This window comes from Carlito syrichta, unplaced genomic scaffold, assembly GCF_000164805.1.
Source record: "Carlito syrichta isolate Samal-C Ts95f unplaced genomic scaffold, Tarsius_syrichta-2.0.1 Scaffold313345, whole genome shotgun sequence".
NCBI classification, from domain to species: domain Eukaryota; kingdom Metazoa; phylum Chordata; class Mammalia; order Primates; family Tarsiidae; genus Carlito; species Carlito syrichta.
The window spans coordinates 192,594-219,900 of NW_007257441.1; the positions used below are offsets into that span (position 1 = coordinate 192,594).

Consider the following 27,307-nt stretch of genomic DNA (forward strand, 5'->3'; position numbering starts at 1 on the left):
CAGCCACTGCACTCCAGTCTGGGCGACAGAGAGAGACTCCAACTCAAAAAAAAAAAAAAGAAATAGAGGTTTAAAAACTGAATGGCAGGTACATCCATTCACTGAAATACTAGGGGGCTGTTAACAAGAATGAGAAGACTCTTTATGAACAGGTATGGGAAAATCTCCAAGACGTATTAAGTGAGAAAAGAAAAGGGCAGAATAGTGTGTATAAGAGGCTACCTTATGTGTAAAAAAAAAAAAAAATGAGGAAGAGGACAAGAACACACAGAGTGTGTTCCTATTTGCAAGAAGGAGTTTTGGAAGGAAGCTTAAGACCAACAGGGTTACCTATTGCAATGGGGAGGGACTCAGAAGGGGAAGACAGCGTCTTCATGCAGATTATCATATTCCTTTACTTTTTTTAACTATGCGATTAAATTACCAGTTCAAAATATATATATATAAGAAAACTAGACCAAGGCAGGAGGCTCTCTTTACACCAGGAGTTCGAGACTAGCCTGGACAATGTAGGGAGATTCCAGCTCTACAAAAAAATTTTTAAAAATTAGCCAGGTGCGTTGGTGTGCCCCTGTAGTTCCAGCTACTTGAGAGGCTAAGGCAGGAGTATCACTTAAGCCCAGGAGTTCGAGGCTGCAGTAAGCTGTGATTGTGCCACTGCATACCAGCCTGGGTGACAGAGCTGAGACCCTGTCTCAAAAATAAAGAAGGCCAGGTGCAGTGGCTTAGGCCTGTAATCCCAGCACTTTGGGAGGCCGAGGCAGAAGGATTGCTTGAACCTAAGAGTTCAAGACCAGCCTGATTAACATATCGAGACCTGGTCTCTACAGAAAAATTTTTAAAATTAGCCAGGCTTGGTGGGGCACGCCTGTAGCCTCAGCTGCCTGGGAGGCTGAGGCAGAAGAATCACCTGAACCCAGGAGGTCAAGGCTGTAAGCAGTGATCATACCACTGCACTGCATCCTGGTGGACAGAGTGAGACTCCAACTCAAAATACATGAATAAATAAATTATTATAAATAAAAACGAAACCTCTGCCTTTACTATGTCACAACAAAAGCAGAGCTGTAGCAATGCGTTGTCATCTGTCTTGGCATTCCTTCAATGCAAGCTGTCCCCAGGGTCCAGGAAGAAAATCCATAGCTTTCTTCTAAGACCCACTTCAGTATAACTTAGTTCTTTCTTAGGTCTGATTGCATTCCCTCCTGATGAAATATCTACCACTGCCTCCCTAGTTCCATATAGCTATCAATCGATACCCCTCTGGACTCTCTGGGTATTACCTGGTTGATTGGGTAAGTCTCAGCCCTATATCCTCTCCCTCCAAGACCTTGGAACAGTTTGGGTTATTTGGTGAGGGAACAGGCCCATTGGTTCTTTTTTTTTCTTTGAGTTGGAGTCTCACTCCGTCGCCCAGGCTGGAGTGCGGTGGCATGCCACAGCCACCCCAGCATCCTGCTGGGCTCAGGAAATCCTTCCAAATAGCCAGAACTACAGGTACACACTACCACACCCGGCTAATTATTTTATTTATTGTAGAGATGAGGTCTCACCAAGTTACCCAGGCTGGTTTCAAACCCATAGGCTCTGGCAATCCTCTCACCTCAGCCTCCCAAAATGCTGGGATTACAGTATTGAGCCACCGCCCCCAGCCTGCCCATTGCTTCTTGTAACCAACCAGAGAAATGGAGGTAGGGAGTGAAGAAGAGAGGCCAGAGAGTAGAGGCTTGCTGCTTAGCTGCTCTCCTGGCCTCTCCTGTGCACTCCACCCCTCCTGACCAGTGGTGTCTGCACACACACGTAACATCTCTGAATCTCCCTCCTACTCCCTCTCTTGTCCCTCATGTCCTCATCCTCTCCCGGTCCTCACAGGTGAGTGCCCACGCCTGCTGTCACCATGACAACCATTCACCACCAGCAGATGCACCAGGAGCACGTGTCCATGGAGTTCTCCAGCTCCACCACCCACGTGCAGACCTTCTCCCAGACAACCAAGATCGTGGGAGGCAAGTGGAGTCGGGGTAGGGGAGGGATGGGGAAGGGGCAGCTGTTCTTCTTCCACATCCACCCCTTGGGTGGCCTCAGTCTTTGCCACTGATGGGCCCCACAGGAGCCCACAATACCAACAGCAACCCCTTCCCAACCTGTGCTTCTAATCTGGGCTTTGATAAAGCTTCAGCCAGCTGGGTGTTCATCACAGATCAGATCTCCAGAAAAACAGCTTAGGAAAAATCAATCACATGGATGTGTGTGAATGATCGATAAACTTAATTGCTTAAAGAGATCAGAGCCATAGATGAATGGGTTGTATCTCCGATGGTAGAATTTCAGGCATGGGGGAAGTTAGGATGGAACCTTATCTACATGTGAGTAATGCTGACCCTGCTATACTTAAGAAATAGGAGACTTGGGGCTACCAGTAGAAAGAGGATGAATACATAAACAAGTGACCTAAGCTTCCAGGCTCTTAGCCCATGGGGGCCAGACACGAGGGTAGGCAAATCCAAAGGAAAGCTGAGAAATGATCTCAGAGAAGAACAGACTGGCTTAATCGTGTCTCTAGTGGAAAGTGATTAAAAGATGGCCAGAGGCCCGGATATTGGATACCCCTTTCTCATGGTCATTGCCCATCCCTCAAAGTCCCAAAGGGACAGAGTCCTTCAAAGTCCTCCATGCCCAGAGGTCAAGGCTAGACCAACACTCATTACCAAACAACCCCTCCTGGCCAGTGATGCAGAGCAAGTGGTACAGCTGGGACCCAAGGCCTAGAGTCTAGACCAAAAGTTGCACACTCAAACAATTTATATCAGTGAATCTCAGCCCTGGCTGCACATTAGAGTCACCTTAGTGTACAGGGTGAGAGGAAAAAATGGCAAGACCTGAGTCTTCCCAGACCATTAGGTATTTCTTTTCAAGCTCTCCAGAGATTCTAATGTGCAGCCAGAATTGAAAACCACTGACCAACAAGGTTCAGGAAGGGAGCATAAATGTGGGGAAATGGCTGAGGTAAACTGGAGAGGACATACTCCATCTAAAGGGTCATCCACGGTTCACCTCCCGTCAACTGTTGTCATATGGAAACACGAGTCCAGTGTTGAGAATCCAGAATTCTGGATTTTTATGTGAAGTCTTTCCATTTTCAGATGCAGGACTATTTTGTTGTTGTTGTTGTTGTTGTTGTTTAAACAATTGTGGAGATCAAATAAAAGACATCTGCAGGCCAGGTGTAGCCTGCCTGTTTGAGACTTCTGATCACTATTGAAAAGTATGTCATGAGAGTTTCTTGACACATTTTTTTCATCCCAGTCTCTCAGCGGGATAACAAAGCCACCTGCTTCACAGGGATGCTGTGAGAATAAAATCAGCCCTGATATGTGCCTAGTACAGTTCCTGACCCAAGGAACGAGCTTCATGACTTGAAGCAATTATTAGATGATAACTCATCAGCCAAGATTTTCTGTAGTTTATACTGAAAAAGCAGATTTCTGTTTCCCAAACTTAAAATTGTATTACCACATTGAACATGCTCTTCTAGATGAGGAGAGTCCCATATATAGCCCACCAGAGTGGCAATTCAGAGCCCACAGAATGGCAGGGAGAAAATCTACAGCAGCACTCAGCTAAGCTACAGACCTAGAGAGCAGAAGCAGGCCTTCCCAATGCCACTAGGGAACCAGAACTTCCAGGAGAGATGCCCAAAAGACCATGAAATTCCAAAAGGGAAGACTCCTTTAAAAAAAAAAAAAAATAGGACAAAGGGCCGTGGCACAACAAAGATATTGACCATTGAGGTGTGGAAAGGAGTTAGCGTCCCCTAGTGGCTGAGATCTGCCATCACACAATGACTCGTCGACTCCAGGTCCTCCCTTCTCCGCCAAAACTAGTCGTGGCCCCGCTTGCCGGGCACGCCATCTGTTCCCACGCTCCACCATCCCCTCAAGAAAAGCGCAGGCCTCCAAAACCCGCCGAGCTCCCACCCGGAGCCCATTCTAACCTCTCGCCTGCCCCCACAGAGGAAGTCGTGACGAGTAAGTCCTCGAGCACCGTGGAGTTCTTCAGCCTGGTGACCCGGAGTTCCAACATCCCTGAGGGCGAGAGCGTCCCTGAGTTCGTGGAGAAACCTCACCCGGTCACCGCGCCCGAGGGTGTGTCGCGCCCCATGTCCCCGGTGCTTTGCTTTCTGATCAAGTCCCCCAGCCCTCCCTGCCCCCCCAAAGTCTTCCAGTACGCCGACACCGGCAGAGCCTGGCCGAGGGTTCCTCTCCGCCCCTGGGCCAGGCCCAGATCTCTGGGAGGAGGCAGGGGGCCAGCAGAGGACCTAGCCTGGTGACTAAGAGGCGAACATGCGTCCTGTGCTCACCGCAGGGGATAAAGCCGTGTTCCGAGTCCGGGTGCAGGGGAACCCCAAACCCAACATCTCCTGGAAAAGGGAAAGCGGCATCCCCATCAAGGAGTCCGCCAAGATATTCTACGACAGCATTAACAAGGAGCACGTGCTGAAGGTGCGGGGCCCGAACCAGTTACCCGCGATGAGGCCAGAGGCAGGGACCCCCAGGGCGTCCCCAAGAGAGCCACAGCGGCGACCCTAGAACGGGGCGGTGGAAAACGAGGCTGTCGTTGCTCTAGAGGCGCGGCAGGATGAGAGAGGCCGAGTCAGGAGCTGGGGTGTTGCCGGAATGAGCAGGGAACCAAAACAACCGGCGGGACAAGGTGGAGCTGAGCTTGGGCAAAGCCAGAGCGGGGCGGGGCGGGGCCCAAAGGAGTAAGGGGGCGGGATCAAGAGATAAGTGAGCCAAAGAAAACGTGAGAAAAAAGGTGATGGGCGTGGCCATGAAGGGGCGGTACCATAGTGGGTGGAACCTGGACACTGGGCAGGACCGGTCATAGAATAAGGATGGTGAACGGGGGGTGTCGGGGCTCTTTAGCTGAGCCCTCCAGAAGAGTCTTCAAGGCCAAGCATCCTCAGGTCTCACCAGCTTCTGTGTTACTTTCTGAGAGCTGAGCTCCAGGCCCTTTGAGGAAAGGGAGGGATGGATTACTGGGAGACCTAGGCCTATAATTACTCCTGTCCTTGTATTAATAGCTATTCGGGTTCTGACCCCGAATTCTCGTTGTGAAAGGCATAGTCTCCTCTCCTCCCCACAGACAGAAGTTGGTTCCTTTTCCTCCCAAAGACTCATTGCTGTACCCTCTGCCCCCCATAGCAAGCACAAGCTGCCTCGGGGTCCCCCTATAGGCCACCCCGTACACAAGCTCATTTAGCAAACAGTTTCTGAGAGCCTTGGCTTCTGAGAGCCCATCAGGCTTCTCTCTACAAGCACCATGCAGACAGGCACCAAGTCAGCCTGACTCACACTGTTTCTCCTGGGGCTCAGCCTAGTGCCTGGTACAAAGGAGCAAATTGTGTTAAATGAAGAAATTCTCAGCCCAGTGCCAGAAACTGCAGATAGAGTTACAACACAGAGGAGCTCACAGCCAAGGCGGGGAATCTGATGAGGAAGCAGACAATTTTACTGCTGTAGAATCAGTCTATAAACATGCATACTCACACTACCTGGTACCTCCAAATCATAGACTGCTCAGTTCTCCACGCATACACCCAACACTCAGCTCTCCCCCCCAAAATGTCTAATTCTCTAACTCACAGAAAGTCCCCCTACAGTTCCCTCCTCTCCCTCACTAACGGCCTGACTCTGATCCAGCTGGAGCCACTGACCTCAGATGACTCTGACAACTACAAGTGTATTGCAAGCAATGACCATGCAGATGCCATCTACACCGTGTCCCTGCTGGTGACAGAGGGTGAGCCAACCCCTTCCTCCTGGCCTTTTCTCTTAGAGACCAGACTCCAACTGTCTGACTCTGTCCTGTCTGTTCTCAGGTCAAGATAAAATGGACTTCAAAAAGATGCTGAAGAAGAGGTGAGGCCATAGCTTCTCAAAGGCCCCTCAACAGGGCCCTGAGTTCCAAGAATCCATGGAGTGGGGAGGGACTTCCCAAGGTTGACGGAGGCTTCTTCTGTCTTCAGAGGGAGAAGGTGAATACAAAGCGTAGTCCCCTCCTCTTCCCAGGGCTCCCCCTGCTCCCAAGAAGAAGCAGAAGAAGGTGACAGATGAGAAAGAGATGCTGGAGATTTTGTCCAAGGTACCCAAGAAGGACTTTGAGAAGGTCTGTATGGAGTATGGTTTCACCGACTTCCGGGGACTGCTCAGGAAACTCAAAGAGATGAAGAAGAAAGTGGAGGTGGAGGTCAGTGTCCAGCAGGGTGCAGGGACCTGCAAGCCAAGGGCTGGGCTTCACCAAAAGCACTAGTGTCTGTGTATCAACCCTACACACATGTCCTCAGAGGCCTCTGCTCTGCTTAAAGAGCACGAAGGGAACACAAATCATCTTCCCTCTACCTCTTCTCTCTCCACCACTCCCTAATGTGCTTGCATGGACTTTGGAGTCAGACAGACCTGGATTTAAATCCCAGTTCTACTGCTATATTAACTGTGTGGACTTGGGCATCTCTCTGAGCTTCAGTTTTCTCGTCTACAAAATGAAAACTATACTTTATTCTTTCATTTGTTCTTGTGTTGCTGTTGTTGTCATTTAGTCACTCACTCAATCAACTCATATTAAGCATCTATACTGGAATTGTGGAATCTATGTGATAGGCCCAGGTACACAGTGACTATTCCATAAATAATGTGTCTTTTCTCATCTGGCATAATATTCCTCTCCTCCTAAATCTTCCAACCAATCAATGGAGTGGGGGAGGTACATTATCTAATGAGCCTAGTCATTTCTCCCTGGGCCCTATGGGATCTCCTCCAGAATTAAGGACACAGCCTGGGTAGGCTCGAGATGCCACTGACATTTGCCATTTTGTTATGACAATCTCTCAGGCCATCCGGATTCTGAAGCCCCTGGAAGACATAGAGACCAAGATTGATACCACAGTGACCTTTGACTGCATCATGGAGCTAAAGGACCCAAATACCAGGATGATATGGATCAAGGTGGGTGGGAGCCAAGCCAGGGTCCACCCTGCAGTATCATTTCCTCTCCACTCCCTTCTCAGACCCTCTCATTCCCCATAAGCCATGGCCTCTCTCCCATCCCTTCCAAGGACACCTCCTGGCATCCTTCATCAGGAGGTCAGAGGCAGGCTCTACTCAACTGTTCCACCACTTAGCTGTTTGATATAAGACAGTCATATTTCTCTATACCTCAGTCTACCCATCTTTAAACTGAAAGGCTAGATTAGATCGTTCTGAAGATCTGCGCTTTTAAGAGAAAGCCTCTAATGAACTTGTGCACATTAAGAGTCTGGGCCTGTGAGGAGGCTGGTGGGGAGGCAGGGATCTTGGATCCCACCAAGACAGATGATGAGGCCATAGAGACCGTAGGGGCCTCTGGGTGTGTTTAAGAAATTGGACATATACCCTCCAGCTCAGGCTGGTTTTGGGAATGGAGAGATCTGAAAGTCTCCTCCTAACCCCTTCATCCACTTCCCACCTGTTCCTTGAGGCAGGGTACTGAGCCACTGAGGATCCAGTACTCCCTGGGCAAGTACGATGTGAAGCAGATGGGCACCAAGTACATGCTGGTTATTACCAATGTGACAATGAACGACGCCGGCATCTACAGCCTGTCTGTGGGCGACAAGCGGATGAGTGCAGAGCTCACAGTGCTGGGTAAGAGTGTAGGCATCCGGGGCACAAGGAGGACCTCTCAGGGTCAGAGGAGAGGAATGGTCAGGGATGACACTGGAGCGGGGACTGTGAGGCTATGAGGAAAGAACTACATGGGGATGAGAGTTGATGGAGGGAGGAAACATGACATGTAAAGGATAGGACTGTGAGATCATATATAAGTGCCAGAAGGCCCTGCAGCATAGTGGGTAAGAATACAGACTCAAAGCCAGGCGCGGTGGCTCAAGCCTGTAATCCCAGCACTTTTGGAGGCCGAGGTGAGAGAATTGCCTTAGCCCACAGGTTTGAGACCAGCCAAGGCAACTTGGCGAGACCTCATCTCCATAATAAATTTAAAAATTAGCTGGGTATGGTAGCGTGTGCCTGTAGCTCCGGCTCTTTGGAAGGCTGAGATGAAAGGATCACCTGAGCCCAGCAGGTCGACGCTGGGGTGGCCATGAGCATGCCACTGCACTCCACCTGGGCAACAGAGTCAGACTCCAACTCAAAAAAAAAAAAAAAAAAATAGAATACAGACTCAAGAGCCAGGCTACTGGGGTTCAAATTCTAGCTTCTGCCATTTATGAATGATGTGATTTAGGGCAACTTATTTAACTTCTCTTTGCCTCAGTTTTCCCAACTAAAAAATGGGGAATGATAATAGAATCTGCCTGTGTGAGAATTGGGTGAATTAATATGTGCAAACTGGCTAAAATAGTGTCTGGTTCATATTTAGAACTACATGAAGTTTTTTAAATTATCTGCTAACATTACTGGGGAGGAGACCATATGAACATCATGGGAGGGGACTCCAAAGAAGAAGAAGGGTTTGCAAGCAGAATGAAAGGAAGGGTGCTTTCCCCCAGCTATGGGCTACAGGAGGCCAATAACACCTGGGTCTCCATGCCCCCTTTACAAACCCACCTTTCAGGAGGGACCAGGGCTGCAGCCCAATGACTGTCCCTCCTACTCTTTGCCATAGATGAGCCGCTGAAGTTCTTGGGAGAGATGAAGCCACTGAAGGTGACAGAGCGCCAGACAGCTGTGTTTGAGATCCGTCTCTCCAAGAAAGAGCCCAACTTTGTGTGGAAATTCAATGGGAAGGAGCTGAAGAGAGATGACAAGTATGAAATCACAGTGTCCGAGGACGGTCTGACCCACACGCTTAAGATTAAGGATGCCAGACTCAGCGACGCCGGCGAGTTCTCTGTCCAAGCAGGGGACCTGGTACAGAAGACCCAGCTCACTATTGACCGTGAGTGGTTGGGCATGAACCTTAGGGATGGGCTTTCTGCCCCAGCAGCCTCATGTGACAGTCACATTCACCCATCTATCTCCTCTTTGCAAGGCCCTGTGATGGGTACTGAAAAGAGAGAGGGTTCTCCTCTCCATTAACTCCTAGTCTGGTAGGGGAGGCAGGTATGAAAGTGAAATTAGGGTAGCAGTTCTTTTTTTTTTTTTTTTAATCAGAGTCTCACTCTATTGCCCAGGCTGGAGTGCAGTGGCGTGCTCACGGCCACCGCAGCCTCGACCTGCTGTGGCCATCATTCCACCTCAGCCTTCCAAGTAGCTGTAACTATAGGCACACACTACCACACCTGGCTAATTTTTTGATTTATTGTAGAGATGAGGTCTCACCAAGTTGCCCAGGCTGGTCTCAAACCCCTGAGCTTAGGCAATTCAGTCTCCCAAAGTGCTAGAATTACAGACTTGGGCCACTGTGCCTGGCCAGGATAGCAGTTCTTATTCCAAGAGTCAAGATATCCTGGGGTCTCATTATCTGCTGGGAGATCATGGACAAAGAAATGATTAGTCAGGCCAGATGTGGTGGCTCACGCCTGTAATCCTAGCACTTTAAAAGGCAGAGGCAAGAGTACTGACTGAGGTCACGGGTTTGAGACCAGCCTGAGCAACATGACGAGACCTCATCTCTACCATAAATCAAAAAATTAGCCAGGCATGGTGGCACATGCTTTGTGGTTCCAGCTATTTGCAAGGCTGAGGCGGAAGGATCACCTGAACCCAGCAGGTCAAGGCTGCAGTAGCCGTGAGCATGCCACTGCACTCCAGCCTGTTTAGACTCCAATTCAATAGAAAAAGAAATGATTAGCCTTTATGGCTCTAATATCATATATTATAGCACACCTATGTCACTCTTGATTGCTTGAATCCTTATATTAAAAATAGTTTGGGAATACACACATAATGGTGTATACACCAATGAGCATGTCTCACATGTGAACCACACCTGGATCTATGTCACATGAATCACCATTGCTGTGGTGGAAGGAGAAACAGAAGCTGTTGGAGCCCAAAGAAAGAGCACCTGGCAGTATCACAAATGATATAATGAAGTGGCTGAGCACAATGGCTCATGCCTATAATCCCAGCACTTTGGGAGGCCAAGGTGGAAAGATCACTCAAAGCCAGGAGTCTGAGACCAGCCCGGGCAAAATAGTAAGACTCATCGCTACAAAATAAACATTTTAAAAATTAGCTTAGTGTGGTGGCATGTGCCTGTCATCTACCTATTCTGGAGACTAGGACAAGGAGTTTGAGGATGCAGTGAACCAAGATCAAACAAGTACACTCCAACCTCGGGGACAGAGTGAGACCGACTCTAAAAAAAATAGTAAGAAGAAATGATGTTAGATGATAAGATGAGGTGATGTCCAAGCTTTACCAAGAAGAACAAAAAGGAGCTTAGCTTTCAGAAAAGGGGGAATTGTGGAGAACCCTCCCAGCAGAGGTAACAGCATATATAAAGGCCCAGACATCAGAGAAACAATGCAGGTGTGTCTGGAGCACCAAGGGAGCATTGCGATCTGGATTGCAGTGCTGGGAAAGTTCTTATCCCATATTACATATGAGGAAACTGAGACTCAGAGAGGTGAATGAGTTGTGTACAGTCAACTAGCAAGCAGGGGGCAGAGCTAGGATCCTCCCTGTCAGGTACTTCCACGGGTCACATAATGCATTCCACATCACAAGTTCTTGTGTTTTCTGGAGCCAAAAAGAGGGGCAGGGTCACAGGTGGTTACAGAAAAAGGATGCAGTGTTTAGGGAGCAGGCCCAAGGGTTTGTCTGTCTATCCATCCGCAGGCATCCCCATCAAATTTGTGAGCACCCTCAAAAACGTGCGTGTGAAAGAGAGGAGCCGTGCATGCCTGGAGTGTGAGATGACATCCAAGGATGTGACACTGCGCTGGAAGAAGGACGGGCAGCTGCTGACACATGGCACCAAGTACAGCATGAGCCATGAGGGCAAGCGAGCAGAGCTGGTCATCGAGGATGCGCAACTCAGTGATGGGGGCGAGTACACCGTGGTGGCCATGCAGGATGGGGACCCCAAGGAATACTACAGCACTGCCACCGTCACTGTGGATGGTAACACCCACCCTGTCAATCCCCACTATCCCTGACATTCCCCTCCTGTCTCCAACCCTCCCCCAGACCATTACCAACATGTGCCTCACCAACTCTGACCACCCATCTTCCAAAGTCTGACCATCTCTCTCCTCCCATGTCCTGAACATCCATACCTCCTAGACCTTGACCATCCCACATCTCCTAGACTCAAACCCAAATTATCTGACTTCACCCTTCACTTTCAGACTCTAACCATCCCCAGAAACCCTGATCATCCCAAACTTCTTGATCCTGACCATCTCCCACTCCCTAACCATAACCTTTCTCCACTGACCCTGACCATCATCACCCCCCATGACCCTGGGCACCCCACAGCCCAGCATAACCACAACTAGACATCCCACCTCCACCCCCTGCATCTCCACCATCTATTTCACTCTTCATCCAAGCATCCCATGTCCCGCTGACCAGCCTCCACTAATCACCTCCCCATTAACCGTCTGCCAGTCTTCCTGATCACCATTTCCCAAGCCAATGGCCTTTCCCCAACCACCTCCCCACCTACTTGCTCCAGCCACCCACACCCCCATCGCCACTGACCATCCCCCAATCACCTACTGACCATCGGCAAACCACCAGCTCACCATAAACTATTTTGAATGACACAGCACCTCTGACAGTTTCCATGACCATCGCCACCAGCCCTTTCCCCAACACCTTGACCCAGTCCCTGCCCCTCTCTCCACAGAGCGTCTGGCCACAGTGAAGAGTGGGATGTCTGACGTCCATGCAGCCACCGGGAGCACTGCCGAGTTGTGCGTGGTGCTGAACGACGAGAAGGTGGAGGGCGTGTGGTTGAAGGATGGCAAGGAGGTCCGAAGCAGGGGCCAGGGAAGGGGGCGAAGGAGGTGGACTTGGCCCACGCAGGTACTCACGCCCGCCCCTGGCCTCCCAGGTCACGGACTTGCCAGGCGTGCAAATCGTGAAGCAGGGTGCGGTGCACAAGCTCATCTTCCCCAATATGGGCCCTGAGTATGAGGGCAAGTACACGTTCCGGGCCAAGGGCGCGGAGAGCGAGGCCTCGCTATTCGTCGCAGGTACGGGGTGGCCCAAGGTAGACCAAACCCAACCACTCCTGGCCGGTCCACATGCTCATAGTTCCCTCCCCACCTCCAAAAGCTCCTCCCCATCCCCACTGGCTCCTCCCCAACCCCCTAAGCTCCTCCCCAACCCCCATCAGCTTCTCCCCCATTCCCCCAGGCGTGAGCCTTTCCTGTGGTCCTGCCCCACAGATCCTCCCACCATCGACCCATCGGTACTGGAGGCACTGGCCGCACATCCTGTGACGGTGAAGGTGGGCCACACAGCCCACATCAAGGTGCCCTTCCGGGCAAAACCACTGCCCAAAGTGACGTGGTACAAGGACGGCATGGAGGTGACGGAGGAGGAACGCGTGTCCATGGAGCGTGGGGAAGACCAGGCACTGCTCACCATCTCAAACTGTGTGCGTGAAGACAGTGGCCTTGTCCTGCTCAAGCTCAAGAATGACCATGGCTCAGCAATGGCCACTCTGCACCTCAGTGTACTGGGTGAGGGCAGGAAGGGGTTGGGCTGGGGGCACCTGCAGTCCAGACTCAGGGTAGAAGGAGGAGGCCAGGGATGAAGTCGAGCTGGGGGTGGGAATGGGATTGGAGGGCTGGCTTTGCAGCCGGAAGTCCACCTTCTAACTTCCTAACTCGCTGGCCTTGGACAAGTGAACCTCTCTATGCCTCAACTTCTCACCTGGAACAGGGTGATTTTTTTTTTTCTAGTGTCTATTTCTAGAGAGTTTAGAGTACATAGCCAAGGGTACAGCACATACTAGATCTCTACATAGGTTACTTAAGTGTTGTTGTTGACTTGAAGATGAGGGTGTGGTCGGAAGTAAGGTGGAGATGAGGGGAAAGAGAGGTGGGATCTAGGGATGGAGGTAGGCTGATTGGGAAGTAGTTAGGTGGAAGTGAAATGGAGTGGGGTGGGAGGTGAGATCAGGCTGGGGATAAAATAAGGTGGGAGAGAAAGATGGAATAGGGGTGGGAATGGGATTTGGGACTGGTCTGAACATGAGAATAAGGAAAGAGATGAGGAAGCTAGCCTTCATGAACTTATATTCAACATGCACCACACACATCCTCCACCTGCTTTTCCATCAAGCTATGGGGTAGGAAGGCTTGAGTTTCAATTCAGTTCAACGGCATGACTGAGCACCTCCTCTGTGCTCTCAGTGCTGGGGACCCAGAGATGAAGTATCCACAGCAATCTGTCAACCCAAAAGGGATGAAACTGGTAGACAGACATGTAACTATAAGGTAAACGGTGATACCAGAAAGCCCTGGTGTTCTGGAAGTTCAGAAGTGGGGGAGAACTTGTCTGGAAGGAGACAGGGGAGTCCCTCAGGTCTTCAGTCCACCCATCACAGGTGGGAGGCTCATGCAGGAAGGGAGCAAGGATCAAACTCTTTGGACAATCATAGAAGGAGGAGTAATGGACACAGGGAAGGGCAAGGGATTCAAAAAGCTCAAAATCCAGCCATGCCCCAGTCTGGCCAGAACTTCGGTGAGTGGGAGAGGGCCCTTCTGATCTTTTTCTCCAAAGCTCCATTCTGAAGCTGTTCTCTGTCCCCAGACCGTCCCAAGCCTCCACAGGGCCGTGTGGAGTTCCTGGAGCTCTCGGGTACCTGTGTGCACATGAAGTGGAAGGCCCCGAAGGACAACGGCGGGCGGCCTGTGACACACTTCATAGTGGAACGGAGGGCGGCTGGCAAGAGGTCCTGGATTAAGATAGGCGAGGTGGAGGGTAAAGTCACCAAATTCTCCACCAACAAGGTGGAAGAGGGAAAAGCCTACCAGTTCCGTATCCTGGCAGTCAATTCAGAAGGTGTGAGTGACCCACTGGAGACTGACGAAGTGTTTGCAGGAAATCCCATCGGTCAGTGAGATAGCCTGGGCTCAGTGGGGAACCCAGGGGACCAGGACGGGGACCTTCAGCCAGGGAGGAGCGCTGGTCTCTGGGGAATTCCACGGGGTCATCTCCTTAGCTGTCCCATGAAACAGACCGATTTCAGAGTGAAAACAGAACATCATTTCAGGCAGGATTCCTCAACTTTTTCCAGTCACATCACATGCAAACCCACTCCCATGGGTATACCCAGAATGTGCACAATTCCAGGAAACTAATTGCTTTCTCCATTCCAGAGGTCATCCCAGAATCTAAGAGAGCATGGCGTTGCTTTAGGGATAACCTTGAAATCATTCTTTTTTCTTTCTCCTAAAGAAAACCCTTGACAACATCAACATTTTGCTTACGTTGCTAATTAATTACCTGCTACACCTCACCCAACTCACAGCTCGGTGTCAAAACAGTAGATTGAGAACTGTGGCACTGGGGGTCACACAGGTGGGAAAGTTTAAGTCAGTGAGTCTCAATCTTGGCTACACATTAGAAGCACTTAAAGTCTTTTAAAAATGCTAATACCTGCTCTCCACCCCAGGTCAATTAAGTTAGAATATTGGGGCCAAGTGCGCTGGCTCACAACTCTAATTCCAGGCCTGACTTGGGAGGCCAAGTCAGGAGGATTACTTGAACCCAGGAGTTCAAGACCAGCCTGGGAAACATAGCAAGACCTTGTCTCTTAAAAAAAAAAAAAGAGAGAGAGAGAGAATATTGGAGCATAGGATCCAGACGCTAATTGCTGGTGGAGTTTTTTTGGCTTTTTGTTTTTTAGTCCCCACTTGATGTTAATGTGCAACCAGAGTTAAGAAGCATTGGTTTAAGTTTTGTTTAGGGAAGTGGGCAGAGGCCAGCATGGACAGTTGTCTACATGCTCCCCTTCCTAACCTGTGCCCTCTCTGTGTCCCTTACAGAGCCTCCTGGTTTTGCCTCCCAGCCTCAAGTGACTGATGTGACCAAAGAGACTGTGACCATCACATGGAATGCCCCTACCCAGGATGGGGGAGCCCCAGTGCTTGGCTACATTGTAGAGCGAAGGAAGAAAGGCAGTAACCTGTGGGTGCCATTCAATAAGGACCCCATCCAGGGTGAGGAGGTCCCAGGGACAAAGGCCCAGCAAGGACAAAAGGAGGTTTTTTTGTTTTGTTTTGTTTTGTTGAGTTGGAGTCTCACTCTGACGCCCAGACTGGAGTGCAGTGCCCACTTCCGGCCACCGCAGCCTCGACCTGCTGGGCTCCGGCGATCCTTCCACTTCAGCCTTCCAAGTAGCCAGAATCACAGGCATCACTACCATGCCCAGCTGATTTTTTGATTTATTGTAGAGGTGAGGTCTCGCTGCCCAGGCGGGTCTCGAACCTGCGGGCTCAGGCAATCCACTCACCTCAGCCTCCCAAAGGCGCGGGATTACAGGCTGAGCCACCAAGGAGGTTTTTCTGAGTGAACCCATTGCTACTCTGAACACACTCCCTCCCCCTTTGACCTCCTCTTCCATGGTCTCTCTCTTGCTCTTGCTCTCTCCCTCTCTCTGGCTCTCTGATTATCTAGCTCTCTCGCGCGCGTGCGCGCTCTCTCTCTCTCTCTCTCTGTCTCTCTCTGCCTTTCTCTCTCTCTCTCTCTCTCTTCCCCTCCCTCACTGTCTCTCTCTGTCTCTCCCTCTCGCTGTCTCTCTCTCTTGCTCTTGCTGTCTTTCTTTCTTTCACTTTCTCTGCCTCTCTCTCTCTCTCTCTCTCTCTCTCACTGTCTCTCTGAGTCTGTCACTCTGGCTCTGGTTCTCTCTCTCTCTCTCTCTCTCTCTCTCTCTCTGCCTCTCTCTCTCTCTCTCTCTCTCTCTGCCTCTCTCTCTCTCTCTCTCTCTCTCTGCCCCTCTCTCTCTCTCTCTCTCTCTCTCTCTCCAACTCTCTCTGCCTCTCCCTCTCTCTCTCTTATTATCTCTGACTCTCTCTCTCATCTTTCATCTCTCATCTCTCACCCTGCCTCACAACCCCTCATCTTCCCATTTCAGGCACTAAGTGCACTGTGGATGGTCTCCTGGAGGACACCGAATATGAGTTCCGAGTTATAGCTGTAAATAAGGCAGGACCCGGACAACCCAGTATGCCATCCAACTCAGTAGTGGCCAAAGATCCTGTTAGTGAGTATGGGGCTGCCAGGGGAATTTCCTCCTCGGGAAAAAGTCTCTACTCTCTGGAGAGATCACAAAGTCTCTACTCTCTGGCAGCTGCCAGCTTCATAGAGGAACAGGATTAACACACAAGAGAAAGCTAAGCAGTAAAGATTGAGAGTCAGGGACAGTGAGGAGGTGGGGGGGTGCAAAAAAGTTTTTTTATCAAGTTCTGCGCATTTCTGGTTAGGTGAGGTAACAGAGGTATGCTGAGGGATTGAGGGAGGGTGCTGGGTAGATAGTTGGGTGTTGCACTTAGGGGGCAAGTTGGGGGTACTGAAGGCTGGATGAAGGCTAGGGTTTTGAATATAGAAGGTTTGAATGTGGGACCACGCCCTCGGGTCCCCTCTCACTGTGGGAACTTTTCTGTATTCTCAATAAATCCTGTTCTCTAAAAAAAAAAAGAAAGAAAGAAAGAAGAAGGTTTGAATGTGTAGGGTATGTTGAATTTGGAGAGTATTAACTTTGAGGGTGAAGGTGTTGAGTCAGTAAGAGAATTGAACTTGAATTTGGAGGTTGATATGCAAGGTTAGGTATTGAGGGTGTTAACGTGAGAGGTGGAGGTAGAAGTGGTGAAAGATAGGGTTCAGGAGTATTGAGTGCAGGAAGTGGGCATGGCATTAAGTGGGGATGACTTTGGGGACTGACTGCATGTCTGTTCTATCCCAGAACCCCCTGGCCTTGTACAGGGCCTGCACGTGTCTGATTCCTCCAACTCCAGTATTTCCCTGGCCTGGCGGGAGCCTGCAGAGGGAGACCCACCCTCGGGCTACATCCTTGAGATGAGAGCTGAAGACACCAAGGAGTGGTCCAAGTGCACGAAGATCCCTATCTCAGGCACCTGCTACACAGTGGGAGGCCTCACTGAGAGGCAGAAATATTTCTTCCGAATCCGGGCTGTGAATGAGGCTGGGGTTGGGGAGCCTGTGGAGCTAGATGAGGGGGTCCGTGCCATGCCACCACCAGGTGAGGACACAGAGAAGGCTAGGGGTTCTTGCCTAACATCCTAACTCCAAACCTTCCTCTCTGGGCCCTCATCCCACAGGTGAAAATTGGGTGATTCTATGATAAAAGATAAAAAGTTGGCCAGGCTTGGTGGCTCAGCCTGTAATCCCTGCACTCTGGGAGGCCAAGGCAAGTGGATTGCCTGAGCCTGCGGGTTCGAGATCAGTCTGGGCAACTTGGCAAGACCTCGTCTCTACAATAAATCAAAAAATTAGCTGGGCATGGTAGCACACACCTGTAGTTCTGGTTACTTGGAAGGCTGAGGTGTATGGATCACCGGAGCCCACCAGGTCGATACTGGGGTGGCCATGAGGGTGCCACGGCACTCCAGCCTGGGCGACAGAGTGAGACTCCAACTCAAAAAAAAAAAGAAACGGAGGTCCATGTCCACACCTCTGTCTCCTCTGTCTCAGCTGCACCCAAGTTTGACCTCAGTGCCAGGCTGAAGAGTCACATGGTGGTTCGAGCTGGGACAGCCCTCTGCATCCACGCAGCCTTCTCCGTGAGTTCCTGACCCTGGGCCCTAATTGCCCTCCACATAGCCAAGAGGGCTGTGGTAGCCATCATAGTCTCTACCTCTGCCTCTGCCCCTCACCAGATTCCTAGTGCTCAAGCTTGGCAGGAGACTCCTTGACAATTGGGGAGGGCTTGCCCCCAAATACCATCAGGGTGACCAATGGTGCCATCTCCTGTCACCTCCCAGGGTTCACCACCACCCAACGTGATCTGGCAGAAAGATGGCATCCCCACCAAGGGCCGGGAGACCATCACCAAGAGCAAAAACCACTCCCAGTTCCTCATCAATAGCACCAAGCGCTCTGACTCAGGGGTGTATCGAATCTTGCTCCAGAATGAGTTTGGAGAGGCACACTATGACATCCACGTGCGTGTGGCAGGTAGGGACAGTAGGCTCCAGAAGACATTCTCTCCAAAATATAGCTACCCACTGCTTAGTGCCTACCATGAAAAAGTTGTGCCTTGGGATGGTGAAACCGTCTTGGACACTGCAAAGCAAGACTTTATCAGCCTTTGCTGAGTGAGGAGGGTTGTCACCCACTTTTTCTCAAGGGCCTGGAGGCACTGAACTAGGACCAAGGCCTTGTTTCAGTTTCTGCAGTAGTATTCAGCAAGCTCCGGGGCATACATGGAGTCTGGTCCAGGAGACAAAGTAGAGAATGGGTGAGGGGCAAGAGGAACAGATGGAGATAAATCCATGACAACTGGGTGACCTCTTAGAGAGCTGGAAGCTTTATTGTAAAGCTCTAAACTCCCAAGGAAGGAAGGGATGAACTTTTATTGACCAGTAATTACATGCCAGGCACTTTCCCCACTATTTCTAGGAAACAGTCATTGTTAGCCCTATTTTGTAAATGAGGAAAGCGGTCTCAGTGAAGATAATTTGCCCAAAGTCACAGGGCTAGTAAATGGCAGAGCAACACTTCAAAAGTTTTTGGGTTTTTTGTTTGTTTTTTCTGACTCCAAGACACCAGCTGCCTGAGACTCAAAGAAGAGACATGCCCCACCCCATCTTCCCATCAGGCTTGGCAGGTGGCTTGGGTGGGCACAATTCTTCAGGCCCTCCAAGGTCACCGATGGACCTTCCAACACTTCCAGATTTTCCCCGGCCCCCCACAAACCTACAGCTGTTTGAGGAGGTCCCCAACACGGTGACTTTGACCTGGAACCACAGCCCCGATGTGCAGGAGGACGGTGAGGCCCACTACGTCATCATGAAACGGGATGCAAGTACCGCCACCTGGTACACGGCAGCAGAGCGTGTCTTCAGCAACAAGTACACAGTGACCGGGCTGCTCCCAGGCCGGAAGTACTACTTCAGAGTGGTGGCCCGGAATGAAGTCGGTGACAGCGACCCACTCGACTCCAAGGACACCTGGCTCGTCAGTAAGGACCCGAGTGAGTCAAGGGACCTGAGGGTTTGGGTTCCTTGTGGGGGCCCTGATGGTGGGACGTCATGAGGGTCACGGGGGTGCCCAAGAGGTGAGATACAATCAAAGAACCATTGAGAAGGAAGGGTTAAAGTTTGAGACGCTGGGGAGAGAAGTAGGTGTTGAGGAAGCCTAGCGGTGGAGGGTACTTTGAGGGGTGAGACTAACGTGAAGGTGGGGAGGTACCCCTGGGGCGGTGAAGGTGAGGGAGGGGAAGAAAGGGGCAGAGGGAATTAGAGGGAGGACGCTCTGAGGGGAGGGGCTCTGGGAACCCTGGAGGGAGGAAAGGAGTAAAGCGTGGGGAAACTGGAAGCGAGGGGCTAAATGGGAGAGACTGTGGACGCTAAGATAACGTAGGGGAAGCTTTTGGAGGCGGAGTTAAGGCCGGGGTAACATCTGCGAATACCGGGGTCGGGAAGCCCGCGCTGGAAAAACATCTAGGACCCCCCAGGTCTGGGAAAGCGGAAAGACCTGCGAACCTGGCTTGGGTCACAGAACCCTGGGGTGGCTGGGGGCGGATGGGGGCGCGCGGCGTGGGGGGTTAGAAGGGAGCCCTCAGAAACCATATGACGTCGGGGCCGCCAGAGCTGACGGTGTCTGGGAGTCTGGCCCAGTCTTCGGGGTTCCGTGTAAGCCGCGTCTCCAGGGCGCCCTCCAGGGTGGAGGGTGGCGGCCTTGGGGCGTGCTCACGGCCCGCCCGGTCCCGCCCGCGCAGTCGAGGACCTGAGCGCCAAGCTGAAGCCCTACGAGCAGAAGGACTGGCGCCACGCGCCGCGCTTCCTGACGCCGCTCAAGCCGCACACGGTGCTCCGCGGCCAGGACTGCACCATGACCTGCGCCTTCCTCGGGAACCCGCGGCCCACGGTGACCCTCTACAAGGGCGACGTCAACATCACGGCCAACTCCAAGTTCTGGTACAACTCCACCAGCGGCGTGTGCACCATCGTCATCCCCACTTGCACGCTCAAGGACAGCGGCGATTACAGCGTGCTGGTGGAGAATGAGCTGGGCAAGGACCGCAGCAGCTGCACGCTCACAGTCTACGGTGAGCGCTGCGTGCCGGTCGTGGGGCGGGGGGGAGGGTGGCGGGGGGGGTGGCAGGGGCGGGCGTCCCGTCGGGCCGGGCGCAAAACCGTGGTCTTGTGGGCCATTAGTCAACTCTCCTTGTTCGGCTGGCACCGTTTTTATTTGATCTGACTGCCATCGGGTGGTGCAAACATTCTTAACTGGCCACGTTTCTTACTAGCACTCTCCGATGGACGTCCCCATCCTTAGAATGTGGTTTGCAACCCTTGGTGAGCCAGGACCCACCTTTAAAATGTATATATATTGGTGACCAGGACTAAACCAGATTTATAAATCACAGTCTCTCTGGCAAGGTTTGGGAGGAATCCATAGGTTTACAAAATTTTGCAAGTGATTCTGATGTGCAACCAAGATTGAAAACTACTGGTCTAGGATGAGGACAGATGGAAGGCACCAATAGGGGGGACTGAAGGGAACCCTCCCCTTTGCACATGCGTGCCATGTTCCTGCTCATGTGTGCACATGCACGGGGAAATATTTTCTTCCTTCCCACACTCCTACTGTCTTCATAGCCACACAGCTAGCAGCGTGTAACTTTCCTCTAAATGGAAAGTTGACTTGCCTAGATTTCCCCTCATGATAAAATCCAAAACCAGCAAGGTTTCCTCCCTCCCCTCTCTAGTCTCATCCTTTGCCACTCCCTGAACTCTCCATGACACTCCATTGCTGTGGTCTCTATGGTTACAGACCTTTTTTTATCCAGTTATAGATGCCACTCCTTGGAGAGAGGATCATGTCTGTCTCTCAAGTGCTAAGTGTCTGGCACTGAGATGATGATGTCTCCAGAGTGGCTGCCAAACTATGTTAACTGAACTAGTCCAGGGACAGCACCATGAGAGCTACACAGCTAGAGAGATCCCTGACAATTTGACTCTGGTTGTGAGCGCAAGGCCCTAGCTCCAGTACTGACCAGTCATGTGACTTTGGCAAGCTATTTCTCTCAGCATATTTTCTCATCTGCTTCTTAGGACTGTGAGGCTTAAATGAGATTGTGCATGAAGTGCCTGGCAAATGTTAAGTGCTGAATAAATGGCAGCTCTCCATTCCACACACTCTGCTGACCCAGGATTAAGGGTCCCACAGTCCAGCTCCTGGTTCATGCATAAGGACTCCAAGTCCAGCAGTTTGGAATTTCCCTAGCCCCTGACATCCTTAACAATAACAAATACCTGTTTTGCTCTTTCAGACAAAGACGACAAGTCAATTCTAGCATCCATCACCGAGAGTCTGCAGAAGAAATCAAAATATCTTATGTGAGCTCCAGTCCAGTTCAGGCATCAGGAGGTGGTTGTAATGTGCGACTTCTTAGGTCTGTCCTCTGCCTGGCCCAGTTTGCTCTCTGGTGCTTGTCAATGTAAACATTCAGTGAAGGGACAGGACAATAAACTAAGCTCACCTTTTCCTGCTCTTGAGAGTGGTATACAGCAGGGACCAAGGGAATGGATATGAGTCTGGGCTGGAGATTCCCAGACCTGGGCTCCTGAGAAGCTGGTCCAAACCCACCCACAGAGGGACTGACCAACCCCCTTTTGACTGGCCCTTGACTTGCCTTCCCCTTCTCCACACCCACACTGCACCTTTCTGCCACCACCCCTCAGGGCTCAGGATTGCCTGAGCCCAAGGGTTCGAGACCAGCCTGGACAACCTGGCGAGACCTCATCTCTACAATAAATCAAAAAATTAGCCAGGCATGGTGGCGCGTGCCTGTAGTTCCAGCTACTTGGAAGGCTGAGATGGAAGGATCGCCTGAGCCCAGCAGGTCGAGGCTGTGGTAGCCAAGGGAATGAAGTCTTGCTGACTTCATCCTTCTCCCCATCCTGCCCCCTCTCATTTTTCACACTGTGGAGGTCTGTGTTCAGAGTTCTGGGGTTTGACAGGATCAGGACCCTGCCTCTTTAGTGCCCAGGGTTCCCACTATTGAAGCTACAAGGGATTGGCCATCCAGCTCACTAAGTTTCAAACTCATATTTTACAGTGGAATCCTTCTTTAAAAAAAATAATAATCTGGCCAGGTGTGGTGGCTCAAGCCAGTAATCCCAGCACTTTGAGAGGCCAAGGTGAGAGGACTCCCTGAGCCCAAGGGTTCGAGACCAGTCTGGACAACTTGGCAAGACCTCATCTCTACAATAAATCAAAAAATTAGCCAGACATGGTGGCATGTGCCTGTAGTTCTAGCTACCTGGAAGGCTGAGGCAGAAGGATTGCCTGAGCCCAGCAGGTTGAGGCTGCAGTGGCCATGAGCATGCCACTGTACTCCAGCCCAAGCGACAGAGTGAGACTCCGACTCAAAAAAAAAAGAAAAAAAATGTAAGAAGCTACTGGACTTGAAATAAGGATAGGGGGTCTTTGAACCTGTCTTCTCTCCTTATTCCTTTGCTACCCCTCCCCCAGGAATCTCTGTAAAAACCCTAATTTGAAAATTACTAATTCACCTAACACCCACATGAGACTTGAGTCTCCTATACCACATTCCCCCAAATGGGCAACACGTCTCCTGATGGCATATTCAACACCACCCAAGGCCTCCATCCCTACTTCCAGGTTAGGTTGCCTGTTGAGATGCAAAAATGCCCCTGGAGTAGGTTGCTGCATTATTCTGCCAGGGCTTTGCATCTATAATACGAATCAGCCAATCTAATCCTTCTCATTGTTTAACTAAGCCCAGAGTCCAAGGTGAAGGAGGTGCTTGAAGGGAATGTAGACTGTTTTGGAGCAGGCAGCAGGTTTGGGGTGGGGAGGGGAGGTGGGCAGCAGCAGAAGACACTGGGTAACTAACTAACTAAAAGTCACCCCGGGTGCTGGGCACCTGTGCACAGGAGAGTGTGTCAAGGGCAAGTCTGGACAGGGGTAAATACTACCCATCCCCCACCCTCCTGAACCACATCGTCACCTACACATGTGACCAGGGAAGTGAGACCCACTCCAGCCAGCAGTGTCACCAGAGCCAGGGAGCCAGCCTGGCGCCAAGATGCACTGGCTGGGACTGTGACCCAGGCTGTGAGGACAGCCAGGGCCCCTGGCACCATGCCCCCACCACCCTCTCCAGGACAGGCACATGCCACATAGGCAGACAAACAGGGCAGCCAGTGGCCCTTGGTTTTTATTTTTTTCACATGGGCAGTAAAGGATGGAGTTGTCCCATCCTTGCTCCCCTTGCATTGACTGTGCCTTGGGTCTTATAACCCCAGAGTGTGTCATTGGAGCCTGCTCCTCTTGCTCCTACTATAGGAGGGCAAGGAAGAAAGCATCGTGAGTGTGTGTGTTGGAGGGGAGGGGTCCCAGCTCTCTGAGCCAGGCTCAGTACCCCCTCAGCAGCTCCCTGAGGCCCTCTCCCTATGAGACTTTGACAGACAGCAGGACAGAGACATATGGCAGAGAAAGACATAAGCAGGCTGAGAGACAGACTACACACATACAAACACACACAGACACGCACACACACGCACATACATAGACTGGCCCCTTCCTTTGGCATGTTTCACCCTAGCCCTGACGATAGGGTCTGCAGGTGGCAGTATGGGGCCTGAGCTTTGGCCTGGCCTGAGAGAGAGATGGGGCCACTTGAATACTTGGTACCCCAACCGCTGAGGCCAAAAAAGTTCCCTCTCCTGTCTAACCTGGACAGATACCTCTTCATCTTCCCACCCAACACTTAGAGATTGAGATTGTTCAAGTAACAAGGATAGAAGAAGGAAAGGGAGACTCCACTCTCATCTAATCTTCCCAACTAGGAGCCTGTGAAAGGGGCTTCAAGCCCTGGGTGTGGGTCATCTTAGCACAGATTTCTCTCCTTTTTCCCTCAACTCTGTGCAGAATAGAAAGGGGAGGAGTGGGTGAGCCCAGCATTGCCACTGGTCCTAGGCATAAGAGATGGCGTCACTCACTTCCACCGAGTAGGGGAAGGGGGGGTGAGGAAGCTGAGCACCATCACCCTCCGGGGGGGGCTCTGACAGTTCTGATGGGGTAGAGGGGAGAGATGTCTACTTCTGGCTCCAGCAAGGGGTCAAAATGGCTCTTTTAGATCTCAGCATGGTCCTGGACCACTAGCGCTGCTAGGGAGATCCTCTTCTTGCTCACCCCCTCAAACAGGCAAATTCCCCAGGCGGTACCTGCTACCCCAGGCTGGCACCGCAGCCATCCTGATCCAGCTCCTTCAGGTTCCCAGGGTCTGGAACCCAGCCCCAGGAAGAAAAAGGGGTGACCGGACCCTGGCATCTCAGTTGGCCTTGCTCAGTCTATAGTCCTCCACGGGTTCCCGGCTCTCGACAGCTGACAGGGCAATGAGCATCTGGGCGGCGTAGTAGGTGGACATGATTAGTGCCCGTGAGTAGGGCACGGGAAAGCAAAACTTGTTGAGAGCGATGATGAGGTCCGAGGTGATGAAGAGCAGTGCGCCACTGCCAGCTGCCAGCTCAGTCCAGCGCCAGGCTGCCCCGACCAGCCGCAGCCCTGCCATAGCTCGCCAGCCCATGAAGCCAATCAGGGCCACATAGACCCCCACCAGGTAGGTGAAGGCACCTGAGAGGCTGGGGTAGAGGAGGGCATAGCACAGGCCTGACAGAACTGCCATCACCATACCTGTCCGAAGAGCCAATGGCCGCATGCCAAAGGCTGAGGCGTAGAGCATGTGGGTCACAGCAAACATCAGTAGACCTGGGAGTGAGAGGAGGGAGGAAGCTGAGGGCAGGCTTGGTGAGGAATGAGCAACTGGGTGGGAGTGGGAGTGGAGGCGAAGTGTTTGGGATAACCCAACTGCTTTGTTTGGGGACTAACAGGAATGGGAAGATCCACAAAGGTAAAGACCACTACCCCCAGGCCCCTGAAGAACTCTAAAACCGTTCACCAGATCCCCTGCAAGGTCATATCCCAACAGGGCCCTTCTGAGGCCCGGGGCCTCAGAATCCCTCAGGCTCCCCATATTCTGGTTCAAAAGCGCTTTCTTTCAAATCCTTCCCCCCTATCCTCAGCCCTCTAACCCCCAGCCCCAGGACCCTTCCCAGGCAGCTACTATGGCCACTGACCGTGCACAAAGTATCCTTGGTCCTGCCAGATGAGGAAGGCATCACCTACAGCAGAGAAGACGAGCCCCACAAAGATGCGGGTGGCGCTGGGGTGGGCCAGCAGGAATCCTAAGCCATGGGCCAGAAGAAAGAGCCAGAGGCAGAAGATGGGCAGGCACTTGATGAGGGCGCTGACCCACGATGGGCTAGATGAGGGCAGCCAGAGCACAAAATACACGCAGGTGGCTTTGAAGAAGGGCACCAATTTGGGTCCCTCACTCTTCACCTGGAGGACACAGGATGAGGGCAGCACTCAGAGCTTGGCAACAGAAGTCCATGGGGGGCTCAGAATCAACACCCTCAGCCTAGGAGTCCATATCAGGACAGGCCCACCACTCCCCTTCCCCCGACCTCACTTCCACCCCCCAACAGACTGGTGCAGAGAAAACCAGCCTGGCCTGCCCCAACCAGCCAGCAGGATGTGAACAAACCCATCACCACCATGAGGCTCAATTTATTAGGAAGGGAAAGGGCTCTTGCCACCTGGGTCCACTCTTGGCCCCAGGGCTGGGCTGGAATGGTCACTCAGTGGGCAGCAAACAGATCTTGGGATAACGTCCCCTTCTACAGCCCAGTGCTTCTCCCTTCCTGTCCCCTCCCTCTGCCTTCCCAAGGCCCCTTTTAGCTCCTCTCTCTGCCAGTATCAGCCCTCAGCTGTCTGAAACGGAGTGAGGTCAGCGGGAAACCACAAAGACGCCCCGGCTGGCCAACTCGTGATCCTCGGCAGTAAGGCCAGGGCACAGACTTAGGGGCCTGGCAACACCAGGTGAGTGCCAGGAATGTGGGAGGGTGAGCAATGCCAACCACCTCAGCCCCCACAGCCTCTCTCCTCCTTCACCAGTCTGCTTCTCAGCCCCCACTCCACCTGCTCCAACCTAAAGGTGGCATCAAGGGCAAGAAGAGGTGCTAGGGATGCTGGCGAGAGGAATGGATCCATGAGTTGGGAGCAAGAAAACTGACCCTGGAACACCAGAGATGTCAGGGATGGGGGGAGGAGTGTGTGTGTCGGTCAGTCTCATTTTTCCCAGAGAACAAGAGCAACTCAAGGCACACCAGAAAGAGACAGGAAGGGGGGAAGGGTTCTCTTCCCAGCTTCTGATCTGGAGCCAGCAGACAGGCTGGGAGGAGAGGGGAACTGAGAGGGGGAAATCAGAGCAGCTGACTTGGTTTCAACCGGATTAGGGGGGAGGGCAGCTAAAGAAAGGTTCTACCCAAGGCCACTGCAAGCAGAGTCCAAGCTGGGGGGGGCAGGGGAGAGGTCAGTTCAGATGTTCCGAATCTGTGATTTCTGAAGCGCCTTTCCTTGGACTGCTAGTGATGCATATCTGGGGGTGATATGGAGCAGCAGGGATTCCCTGTATAGCCACACTCTGCCCAAAGTGATTATGTCACTGACGGGTGAGCTGTCCAGCACAGGGCTCTGAAGACACACTCCCAGACCACCAGGTACTCGGGGAATGATCGGGCTGTGACTAGGGGGTTTGGGAAGAGGCAGATAGGTGAGTCTAGGGTCCAAGCCTGCCCTTGTTCTGCCAGGGATGAGAGCAGGAAGAAGAGATGACTTCCCCTTCCTATGGAAATTTCCCCACTAAGGCTGGTCAGGGTAGGGGCATGGTCAGAGGAGGGGATGCCCAGCCCCACAATCCCCAGCCTCCATCTGCCAGCCCTTGGGAGCATCAACGTCCGCTCCATCCCCTCGCCCGGCCCCATACTTTCTAGAGGGAGAAACTGGCAGTAGCTGGGGGGACGCTGGCCGTCACAGAGAACCCAATACTAGAAAAAGGTCAGGGAGAGGAAATAAAAGGTTGGAGTTGAGAAAGTACGGAAAGGAAGAGATGACTAAATAGAGAATGGCCCCTCTTCCCCCTAACTAACGCCTTATCGGCGCTGCTCAGACTCAGGGGCGCCCCCCGACCTGTTTATAAGATGAGGAAGGGAAGGAAACAAACTTGGGACGGGATTCCCAAGGGTCCCTGTCACCCTCCCGGCCGCCCCCGGGCCCCCGCCTCCCCG

General features: G+C 52.0%; 2 protein-coding genes across 2 annotated transcripts in view; one reads left to right on the forward strand and one right to left on the reverse strand.

Moving 5' to 3' along the window:
* The first annotated feature begins 1,865 nt into the window (after window positions 1-1,865).
* Window positions 1,866-21,637, forward strand: IGSF22 (immunoglobulin superfamily member 22). The gene is made up of 22 exons (XM_008070336.2): window positions 1,866-2,006; window positions 4,014-4,145; window positions 4,366-4,502; window positions 5,703-5,802; window positions 5,882-5,921; window positions 6,072-6,249; window positions 6,891-7,004; window positions 7,520-7,682; window positions 8,662-8,934; window positions 10,782-11,066; window positions 11,797-11,921; window positions 12,004-12,145; window positions 12,341-12,637; window positions 13,713-14,015; window positions 14,951-15,124; window positions 16,039-16,167; window positions 16,867-17,163; window positions 17,616-17,704; window positions 17,906-18,098; window positions 18,817-19,116; window positions 19,864-20,193; window positions 21,421-21,637. Exons 1-22 carry the CDS (start codon window positions 1,898-1,900, stop codon window positions 21,489-21,491), a joined length of 3,981 nt encoding a protein of 1,326 aa, XP_008068527.1. The 5' UTR covers window positions 1,866-1,897; the 3' UTR covers window positions 21,492-21,637.
* Window positions 21,638-23,297: 1,660 nt separating this feature from the next.
* The window catches only part of TMEM86A (transmembrane protein 86A), a 4,568-nt gene continuing 558 nt past the window's right edge, over window positions 23,298-27,307 (reverse strand). Inside the window, exons 2-3 of the mRNA XM_021718716.1 lie at window positions 25,256-25,546; window positions 23,298-24,887 (exon numbers count right to left, since the gene is read on the reverse strand). Coding sequence (XP_021574391.1) covers window positions 24,451-24,887; window positions 25,256-25,546 — 728 coding nt within the window. The 3' untranslated portion in view covers window positions 23,298-24,450. The remainder of the gene's footprint in view (window positions 24,888-25,255; window positions 25,547-27,307) is intronic.

Coding starts and splice junctions, on each gene's coding strand:
- IGSF22 (XM_008070336.2), top strand. CDS start 1,898: ATGACAACCATTCACCACCAGCAGATGCACCAGGAGCACGTGTCCATG. Junction 5,803..5,881: donor GTCCCTGCTGGTGACAGAGG/GTGAGCCAACCC, acceptor GTCTGTTCTCAG/GTCAAGATAAAATGGACTTC. Junction 16,168..16,866: donor AGTGGCCAAAGATCCTGTTA/GTGAGTATGGGG, acceptor GTTCTATCCCAG/AACCCCCTGGCCTTGTACAG.